The sequence below is a fragment of the Hirundo rustica genome, chromosome 13 (assembly GCF_015227805.2).
Source record: "Hirundo rustica isolate bHirRus1 chromosome 13, bHirRus1.pri.v3, whole genome shotgun sequence".
NCBI classification, from domain to species: domain Eukaryota; kingdom Metazoa; phylum Chordata; class Aves; order Passeriformes; family Hirundinidae; genus Hirundo; species Hirundo rustica.
Genome location: NC_053462.1, coordinates 10,551,336 through 10,562,050, shown reverse-complemented (window position 1 = coordinate 10,562,050; position 10,715 = coordinate 10,551,336). Strand labels below are relative to the sequence as shown.

Here is a 10,715-nt window from a genome sequence, read left to right as displayed (position 1 = left end):
AGGACACCCCCAACCATGCCTCTCCAAGCAGCTAACTGGGGACTTTGCCAGGGCTGCCCAAACCCCTTCAGGGCAGGCCAGAAGGATCCCTTTTTCCAAATCCCTGTGATTTCAAATCCACATTATTGCCACTGGAGGGCATCACGTAAAGCCCTTTCAGAAGGCCTCGCTGGTCTCACACAGGCTTCCAAGGCTGAAAGCAGTTTTTAAACGGATTACCATAATCGAAGGCATGTCCAGTGTCCCTCCTCACCCACTGCTGGAGCCGGGAACAAAGGGCCTGTGAGCAATCATATGGGTGAGACATGTCAAAAGCACAAATACAGAACAATAGCCCTGAAATACAGTTTAATGTAGACTTAAAACAAACACACCCAACCTTTTACTACAGAAACACACGACTTTTAACTTGCTCTTTCTCATTGCCATTAAAACACTGTAGGCAGATCAAGTAGGTCCTGACTTGTATCTCACAGGCAGGCCTTGTTCTTCCACCATTTAATTTAGGAGGATAGTATCAATGGAGTCAATATAGTGCCACTGGCTCCACTTTCTTAGTCCTCCAGGTGAATCTCCAGAAGAAGCTCCTGAAAAGTCTCAGAACAGACTGAGCCCTCCTAAAGTAGACTGCAGAACCTAACCACTCATCCAGGAAGCAATTCCCTATTCCTGTCTTCAAATGCAGTTCGATCTTTTTACTGCCCACCTGTTTCCCGACAGTAACCAGTATCAGTCATTAGCAGCACACAACAAAGCAACCAAGGACCATGCAAAGGTACGGCTCTGCTTCCTGTTCAGACTTTACTGCAGTGTTGGGCCAGTCCAAAACACAACACTGCCTTTTATTTGAATTTTCTCTCCATCGCGTTTACGGTGGGGTGCTCAGTTGCCAACATGTGCTGGGACTCAGCTCTCCTAGCCCACCTTACTTAAACCTTTTCCAAACAGGCTTATTTTTTAAGCTTTACTTGCTCTGCTGGAAGCAATACTCAGACCTAAACCGCTTCACAAAATGGCTGTAAGGGGCTGCGCCCTCTGCCAAAAGTGTGCTCATCCCACAGCTAAGTAGCTCAGGAGCTAAGTAAAAGCTAAATAAAATCCAGACACAAAGCTGTGGCTTAAACAGCCCCAGAATGGCTGCAGTAGTGGGTCTACCCCACAAAGCAGCCCCTCCCGGGCGGCGGTGGCCCCGGCGGGCAGCGCTTACCTGGGCCCCGGGCGGGAGCGCCTCTCCACGGGCCCCGGGCGGGACGCGCAGCACGGCGGCAGCTCCTGCAAGGGCCGCGGGGCTCCCGGGCACGGCCGCGGGCAGGCCGGGCCTCGGTGCCACCGCGCGGGAGCCGCTCCGGCCGCAGGGCGACGAGGCCTTTCCGTGTGCGAGCCAGCGCGGGAGGCCGTGCCCGAGCTCCGCCGCTCTCCCGCTGCCGGCCGGGGCCAGCTCAGCCCGCCGCGGAACGAGCGGGGCCGGGGCCCCCTGCGCTCACCCATCGCCCCTCGTGGCTCCGCCATTTCCCGCGGCGGGCGGGGCTCGGCCCGGCCCCCCGGCAGAGGGCGGGGAGAGGGCGGGCGCTGCCCGCCTTCCTTCCCTCCTTCCTTCCTTCTTTACCTCTCTTTGCCGGGACGGCGCCTCGGGCGGGGAGAGATCCCTCGAGTTCCCGCAGACTGGGAGCTCTGTTCCCACAGCCTTGGCCTCACTGGCGCAGCCTTTTCCCGAGACATCACGGACTAAGCCCAGCTCACCACGCTCGGCACCCACTTGAGCCTACCTGCCCTCGGCTGGGCCATGGAGCGCCTTCCCCAGTGATGGCTCCATCCACGCACAGCTGAGTTGTCTCCAGCAGCCACCGTCCTGTGCAGCGCCTGCTGTGCTTGTCCCATCTCCATTCCTTCCCTTAATATGTACAGATCCTGCAGAGCAAAGCAGGAGAATAACACTCGCTGCTAGCACAGCCCTGGCACGGCGGAGGGAGAGCCACCAGCTCTCAGCAGCTCCTGGGTCTCCCTCCACCAGCAGGACTGGGGCGGGACGAAGCGGCTGTTTCTCACCCCTGAGATGGGTGTTCCGCGACTCCCAAATCACCTGCACGGGCGCCCTCATCCACGCTGGGCTGGGCCAGAAGTAACATGTTAACTCCCTTGCCTCGGAGGCATTTTGCAGCCAGTTGAATACGCTCAAGTTTTCTCTTAATCCCCAAACAAAATCCCTTTACATTCTCTCTCTGATATACGAAAGTGAATCATCAGGCGATGCCTGGGGCCAACCCAACACCACCTGCCTTGCGCCCCTGCGCTGACGTGAAAGCTGCAGCCAGGCTGCTGTAATAGAACTATGTATTGTGTCTGTGCAGTAAGAGTCAGATACATTTCATGGTCTGGGTAAATAAAAGAAATGCTTGATGAAATAAACATTTTGCCTCCCATACATGGAAGTATGTGTAGTTTACACTCATGAGGCAGATAATGAACCAAACTCAGCCAAGTATAACTTCATCAAATTCATTGCATAGGGAAGGACTTATACTTGTAAGTTCCAAAGTGGGGCTAGTGGTAGGCAGATGGAAGAAATAAAACCCCAAATCAAAGTCTCTTTTTTCAGACCACCTTCTACAAACACGACTGACTCTTGCTAAAACAAAAGCAACACAAATACCACTTTGCTAATACCTACTGAGCCAGACTTAAACATGTCACTGATATTTACTTAACAAACATTGTTACGTACGTACTCTGCTGTGGTTCAAACAACACTTGTTTATTTAAAACAGCTTATTTTAAAACAAGGCTTTGGGTTGTTTGGGGTTTTTGTTGTTGTTGTTGGGGTTTCTGTGTGGTTTTCTGTTGGTTGATTTGTTGGTGTTTAGGTTTTTTTGTTTCTTTCTGGCATGATGAGCAGCTAAAACATTGTGCTTTCTGACCTTGTCTTGTCAGAGACCTGTCATAACAAGGGACAGCACATTGGCACTGAGTCTGCCAGCATGGATTTTGAGGGGCTGCTCGCTTTTCGGGCTTGGTTGTCAGGTGAGGAGTGCTTCACTCTGCTTTCACAATGTCCTGAAAACTGTCTGGATTCACGCAGTTGGAGTCTTTCTCCGTCATTAACCCCAAAAGCCGTGTCTGATGTTCAGAGCGCCGTTCCCAGCCCAGTCCCAGAGGGGTGGCTGGGCGTCTTGCCTGTTCCTGAGCACTCCCATCCCCGCTGTATCCTTGCAGTCTGCCTTACTTACGGTAAGCAGAGCCTGAAATAGCTGGCATCACCCAGCCTGGGGACAGTGCTGGGACTCTGTGCCCACCGCTGGCATTCGGTTCTCCCGGGAGTCTCACCAAGCTCAGCACACAGTGGGGTGGGAGGATGAAGCTCTGGCATCTCAGGAGCTCTGACCAGTATCTCTGAAAAACACCAGAGACAAACCGTTATGAAAGCACCTGCTTTCTACAATTCTTTTCCCATTTTTTGGCAGTCAGCAGGATTCTCGCCAGAGCCCTCAGCAGCAGCCAGGACTAGGCCAGGGTTTGCCGTGGCGTGGATGCCCACAAGCTCCTGTGCTTCCCTGCAGCTCGTTTCACCCACCCGTGAAAGGGCTCTGTGCATCTGCTTGTAAAGCTTAGGGGTCTTTTCCGTGTAGAGTAATATTACAAGCAAAGTAACTTTTTTTTTTTAATAGGCCAAAAGGAACAGTTCTTGCTGGAGGTAAAAAGCAATATTCCTCACATATTTTACGCTTCAAATACCAAGAAAATCTTATCAAACATATTCCATTTCATCTTTACGCTGAAGACAAAGCCATACCTCCGCCCCTGAGCTGGGGAGCTGCAGGACCACCAGGTTTACGTCATTCTCCTTGGTGATAAAACACGCTGCATGCTGAACTTGGCACTCAGCATGCTCAGTTTGAGCTAAGAGCTAATGTAATGAACTCTGGGGAAGGATTTACATCAAATACCACTCTGGAATATTAAATACAGACAGGACCAACTTGAATAATTATACACTGGCTAAATTCCCTCTTTTGTCTCAAAGACAGGAATCACCTTTCTGGCTTCCTCTTCAAAATTGTATGCATTGGTGCACTATTTCACTACCTGTGTAATGAAAGGATGAAGTAATTTCTGTTAATTACCATAGGCTGAACTAAGATGAATTTCAGCTCTAGCAATGACTCTTGCCACTCGACGGGGGGAGCAAGCAACCAAGAAAAGGCAGATTCAAATTTCATCGAGTGTCCCCAGCTGCTTGTGCTTGCTAACATAACCTCAAAGGCAGAGGTGCCTGGGAACACTCCTGAACTTCATTTTGCATGTGGGACTACAGTACCAAAGACCTTGCACACATATTCCCACTGCCCCAGCAGCACTGCAGTGCTCAAAAGCTATTTCAGTTAACTGTGTTTGTATTCTCCTTCTGCCTGTGGATACCAGTGTATGGCTTTCAGCCATTAGATTTCTCCAGGCTCACTTTGAGCCAGAAAGAAAAAGATTTTCTTGTGGTAAAAGCTGTAGTAAGCAGCAAGAGTCAGTTTGAAAGGCAGCGTTTAGTCCCAGTGTTACGGCTGTGTGTTTGAGAGAGATGATCAGCCAGTGGAAGTGAAAGCAAAGACTCCTAGCAAATGAGCTAAGAAGAAAAATGGAAGAAGAGAAGGTGGAAGAGAAGGGGGGGAAAGTGGAACATGAGAAGACCAGAAGATTATTTCCTGGCCTAACACATCCTGGTAAACCACTGTTGGGGCTTGAAGATCCAGGACTTCAAAGATATTTAGAAGCCCCAAAGCTACTTTGCTTAGTGGCTCTGGTTCCTGGGCCTTTCCTAACTGAGCTGCACTGTTTGCTAAAGAGGCAACTGCCAAAGCTTCAGAGCTCAGTCCACTGAGATTTGCATGGGAAGTGTGGGAGGAGAGTCTTAAAGATACTAAACAAGTGGAAAAAAAGGAAAACATGAGACACTTTGCCAAAGTAACATTCAAAGCAGGCACCGAGAGAAAGCATTCAGTGGAGTTAAGCCACAGCCCTTTGCCCACAGAGCCAAAGCTTCAGCAAAAAACAGCTGAAACTCCTGGACATCCCCTTTGTTCTGAACCAGCAGCACAGGCTGCACAGGGACATGGCAGCAATTTGAAAGCTTGTTTTCTGCATCTAAACATCATGTCAGGACAAACTGCACTCCATCCTGCTATCATTTAACAGCACCCCTGGGACCCCTGTACCTTGGAGGCATGATGTCACACATCAGCAGAGAGATTATTTGTTTTGAAGCTTGCGAATCGCTCTGAGACTTCATTTCACAGCACTCCTTGCAGAGTCACGAATCAAACCCTTCTGGTCTCACTGAAGGGCACAGCTGACTACTGCTTGCCTGTGCTGTTTCTCAGCACCCAGCAAGTGATTATTAGATATCTATTATCCTTTCTTCTCTTTTAGGCAGGAATGGCTTTGCCATTGCTCAATTCCTTCATGTTCAAGACACATTTTCTTAAGTGTTTTATCAATGATTCCTCTACTGGGACAAACAGAAACACCCAGACGAAAAGGCACTGCAACAAAAAACAAAGCATTCATTCCATTTCATGTGATTTTTAATTTCTATATAGCCACTGGGTAAACTGCAGTATGAAAGCCATCTTCAGACCTGTGATAAGGTAGCTGTGCATACCACCTGTCATGTTTCTCCTTTTGTCAGAATAAGCAATTATTACTCTGAATTTTATACATGGGAGAAAGATACTAATCTAGGACAATTTGCTGAGAAGCCAACATTTTTTTTACCAGATCATAATAGGTCAGATTCACTTGGAAGCATCTACAGTGATACCCAGGTTTAGAAGCAGGATTACCTGATAGAAAATATGCAGCATGGAAAACAGAGCCAGTCATTCTGTCATTTAATGCTGAATTATTGAACCTTATTAAGTTTTAACACACAAAGATTTATACTAAAGCCCTGGAGATGCATAAAGGACCTCTCCTTCATCATGTCTACATTGGAATTTACTCTTGTATTAGCATTAAAGCAAGAACAAATGAAAAGTGCAGACACTGCATAAGACTGCCAGCCTAACTGAAATTGGGAACATTCCAATCATGCTCAGTTTATTCCAGTGCTCTCCCTTCCATGGTGAAGGACCATCAGTAAAGCCATTTCTGTCCCCAGGAAGTTCCATCACTGAGTGACCGTTCAAAAAGCTGGAAAGGGTTCAGAGCACAGGGCACGTGATGTTGCTGTGTAATCTTGGAGAATAAAGGAAGGGAATGTGGAATGGCTGAAGCATGATCCAAATAATCTTCATCCCGGAGCAGTGAATATCAGGTTAGAGCTATTACTGCTCCACAGCAAGGTCCTTCACCCTGCATGGGCAGCACCCTGGATCTACCCCCATGGAATAGGCAACAGCCTCACAGTGCACAGAAGGCTTCAGAGGCGTGGCTTGGAGAGAAGCTCAGTGGGAAGAAAGTAAAGATCAGGCATCATGGTTCCAGATTTTAATTATAATCTGTCCTTGGCAAATTTAGATGGACAGCAGAGTGAACAAAGCTGCAGAGACTGAAAATCAGTGTTTTATGTTAAGTGAAATTATTGTACACCAATATGGACATAAATCTGGCTTATAGAGAGGGTTAATTGGCACAGTTCTGCAGTCCAAGTAACAGAAATAAAGATGCAGTGTGAATTTCAGAGAATTAATCATATTGATCACATCTTTTCAATGATGATGCATCTGGTATTTTTATAGCAGATGAAATTAACTGCTTTTTTACCATATATTAATATAACCCAGAATATTAACTACTATGAAGAAATGAAGAATTTTTTTTTCTGGGCAGTTCTGTTTAATACCTTCATCGAGGATCTGGATGAGGGGATCAAGTGCACCCTCGGTCAGTCTGCAGATGACACCGAGTTGGATGTTGCTCTGCGGCAGGGTGGGAAGGCTCTGCAGAGGGACCTGGACAGGCTGGATCCGTGCCATGGTGCCAGTGGTACAACGTTCAACAGGGGCAAGGGCCGGGTGCTGCCCTTGGGTCACGACAGCCCCACCCAGCGTTACAGGCTGGGGCAGAGGGGCTGGAAAGTGCCCGTCGGGAACGGCCCCGGGTGCTGGGGAGCAGCAGCTGAACAGGAGCCAGCCTGTGCCGGGAATGCCGATGGCACCGGGCCCGTGTCAGGAGCGGGGTGGCCGGCAGGGCAGGGCAGGGATTGTCCCTCTGTACGGGGCACTGGTGAGGCCACACACACCTCGAGTGCTGCGTCCAGTTTGGGCCCCTCATGGCAAGAGTGTTTAGCCTGAAGAAAAGAAGGCTCAGGGGAGACCTTATCACTCTCTGGAACTACCTGGAAGGACGTTGTAGCCAGGTGGGAGTCAGTTTCTCCTCCCAGGAAACAAGTGATAGGACAAGAAGAAATGGCCTCAAGTTGCACCAGGGGAAGTTTATATTGGATATTAGGAAAATTCTTTTCATTTGAAGGGTTGTCAAGCATTGGAACAGGCTGCCCAGAGTAGTGGTGGTATCACCATACCTGAAGGGATTTAAAACATGTAGATGTGGCACTTGGGGACATGGTTTAGTGGTGGATTTGGCAGTGCTGGAGGAACTATTGGACTCCATAATTGTAAAGGTCTTTTCCAGCCTAAATAATGCCATGATTTTTACCTGCAGACAAGTCTCTGGGCCCACATGCTCATGCCCACACTTCCTCTCCCATCCTCACCGCAGCAGATAAGTGGAGGAGATACTGATGGTATGATGCAATTTTCCTCTAATGGCGACACAGGAGCCTGCAAGGAACAGAAGAGATTAACACCAGGTAGCAAATCACAGCTGGTTATAATAGCTGCAGCATAGGGAAATAAAATGTAATCCTGCCAGGAGAACTGTCAGCTAACTCTCCCTGTCCTTGCATGTTCCCTGTGAGAACAGGATACTTGTTTTATTGTGCCTTCAATGAAAATATATCTGTTCCTTCAGCATTGATTGTAGAACCTTCTCTGGTAGACTGAGCAGAGAAGCTCCTGTCCTACTATGGTCAGTGACACAGTGGCACAGTCTGGGCACCCCTCACAGGGTCTGAGCCCCCTGGCTTTGGCAATATGCACACAACAATGAACTAAATGGAATTACAAAAGTGAATTCCCTGCCCCAACAGCATATAACTGAATTCTGAGCAGGTAAAGAGACCAGACAAGCAGGGTGAGGGCAGAAAGGCATGACACTAACAGGAACAAATGGTGGTAGCCCATCAGTCTCACTGGCTTGGAGAGGAAGAAGAAACACAGAAGCAGGTAACACCTAGAGAGGTCACCTCTTCCTTTCTTACCTTAAGGCTGCTCCTGCTGCAGTCCCTGAACAGCTCCATCATCCACCTCTTCCCGGCTTCTGCTTCTACAGGAATGGTTCAGAAGGTGTCTAAAGTCAATTGCCTCTGCAGTAATGACAGTCAGCAACTCTTTCAGTGCCTTTTGGTGCCTTTCTGTTGACTGGGAAGGCTGACGGGATAGTCCTCGAGTCCTTCAGTGGAGCACAGCGTGACACTGCGTGTGGCTGTGAAGAGACCCATCAGAAGGGTCTGATGGGCTTGCCAGCTACATACCACCTTTCATCACCCTTATGCCAGTTCAGCCCCCCTCAACTTTTCCCTTCCCCAGAAAAAAAGTATCTTAGTTATTTTTAAAAGAATTTCATGCGTTTGTTAGTCTGCAGACTACAAAGTGCACATACATTTCAAATGAAATGGGTAGGACTTGACACTTCTTAAAATATACATTTTATTATTTTCTGGTTGTTGCTATGAAGGTTTCATTCAAATTGTGAAGGTACACAGCCTTTACAAACTTCTTGAGTTAAAGGTTTTTGTTGGTGGTTTTATGTTCTTTTTCTTTTATGGCAGAGGAAAATACATTGGCTATAAAATGTTGAAATTCATTAGATGCTTAGTATCACCTCTTCATATATGCTGTGGAATGCTTTGTAGAAATACTATATAAAATAAGGCAGACTTTAACAGGGAATTCAGTCATAAAATGTCATGAGAAAACAAAGAGCTCCAACACATTATTATTTTTGTAGCCAAGAGAAGATCAGGTGGTCCTCACTGGTTTGTGGGAGAACTACTGCAGTTCTGGTGCTCAGACAGTATACAGTTCTTGTTTATTCTACTATTCTCAAGTGAGACCTTTTTAATAAAACTTATTTTAATTAACATAAATCAGACAATATTTAAACATACACATCTATCCTTACAGTGCAATAAAAATGTATCATTGTATAGTATTTTGTATTTGCATTATGAAAATAAAAGGTCTGTACATCAATTAAATGTATATTAATGAGTATGAATCATGTAAATTTATAATGCATCTAAAGTTGGCTTTGGCTTTTAAGTATTTATAAATTCATAGAAAATATTGAACATCTAACAAAATAAATAAAACATAACATTTTAATCATAGATGCTAACGATCAACCTCAAAAATTCTTGTGTTATTTTTTACATTTGCTACTAAATTTCTTAAGGAGAACTCACTTTCAGTAGTGCTCAGAAGTGAATGATTGCACCTTCTGTGATGTGAAAAAATACAGTACATCTATTTTTCATAGATCAAAAATTCTTTCATAGACAGTTGCACTTTAAATGTCTGATTGTTCTACATAACTGTCTTAAGTGCTTATAAAAAGCATGTAGCTTTCTCATAAAAGCTGTGAGTCTCTATTAATAGATAAACTTCTAGTGAATGTCCTTTTTATGAGGATTCTCTTCAAGGTCTTCCAGCTTCACGTGCTGGTATGAAGGTATCGCAGAAGTATGTTCATAATAAACCCTCCTCAGTACAAGTACTCCAGCAATCCAGTGTAATTCCACTTGGTGGGCTTATTTCATCCGAGTCCACACATGGTACTTTGTGGAAGTCAACTGCTGACCTCGTGTTCTCTTGAATGTGAAAGTTCCCCAAGTGCATGGGCTAGCTTTACTGTAATACTGAAGAGACCAAAACAAATCTGAATTCACACAGATAAAAGTGAGCTTGAATAAATATGCATCTGGCTAGTGAATGACACGCCGTGGTCTAACCGCTATTCTGGTGGTGGTCGAAGGACTCGCAGGTTCCTTCCATCCAGTCCTTTCCAGTATTTAATGTTATTATTCAGATGCTCCATCAGATTTGGCAGGTCTGCAAATGCTAGGGAAAAAAGGGCAGAAAGCATTGAGTTTGCAGCACTGAAGCAGTCACAGATTCTGTCTGCTTAAGTACCACTTGAAATATCCGGGCAACTGTGTTAAGTAGAAAAGCTTGAATCTGTCGTGCTGATGCTTGGCTGTATAGCTCTCAGCACTGGTGTAGCACTCTGAGAGCTGTTCTGTAAATCTACTTAATACTGGTATTGCAGTCCCAGCAAAGGAACACGGTTTTCCAGGAGGGGCATAGCTAATTATGGTTGTAATTATCCTGCCCCATCAAACCTCAGTCACATGGCATTCAGGAGAGTCACATTTCTGACCACTTTTACCACGGAGGCAGCACTTGGAAGGAAACAGCTGCTCCCTCAAGCAGTTTCCAGACTGTAGAAATTTGCGTTGAAGAATGACCAGTATTAACATGGACAAAATCACTGTGCTCAAAGAGCTATCAAAGAGAATGTCTTCTGTTCTCTGTTTACAGAGAAGCAAGTTTAAAAAGTTAAAGATTGCCTGAATCTAGTATATTAAAGACAAGCCATGAGAACTGCTT

At 46.3% G+C, this 10,715-nt stretch overlaps 1 protein-coding gene and 1 non-coding gene across 6 annotated transcripts in view; both read right to left on the bottom strand.

Annotated features, from left to right (window-relative positions):
• The window catches only part of PDE8A (phosphodiesterase 8A), a 145,132-nt gene that overhangs the window by 1,875 nt on the left and 132,542 nt on the right, over positions 1-10,715 (bottom strand). For 4 of the 5 annotated variants that reach the window (XM_040077231.2, XM_040077233.2, XM_040077232.2 and 1 more), the window contains exons 22-27: positions 8,306-10,166; positions 7,642-7,766; positions 5,199-5,525; positions 3,225-3,387; positions 1,767-1,908; positions 220-280 (exon numbers count right to left, since the gene is read on the bottom strand). In XM_040077231.2, the coding sequence (XP_039933165.1) occupies positions 10,060-10,166 (107 nt within the window). In that variant the 3' untranslated portion in view covers positions 220-280; positions 1,767-1,908; positions 3,225-3,387; ... (1 more) ...; positions 7,642-7,766; positions 8,306-10,059. The remainder of the gene's footprint in view (positions 1-219; positions 281-1,766; positions 1,909-3,224; positions 3,388-5,198; positions 5,526-7,641; positions 7,767-8,305; positions 10,167-10,715) is intronic. The other variant, XM_040077230.2, reaches the window with a different exon arrangement.
• LOC120759012 (small Cajal body-specific RNA 15) lies at positions 435-566 on the bottom strand. Its single transcript, XR_005703106.1, has one exon. It is a non-coding gene; the product is annotated as a small Cajal body-specific RNA 15 (non-coding RNA).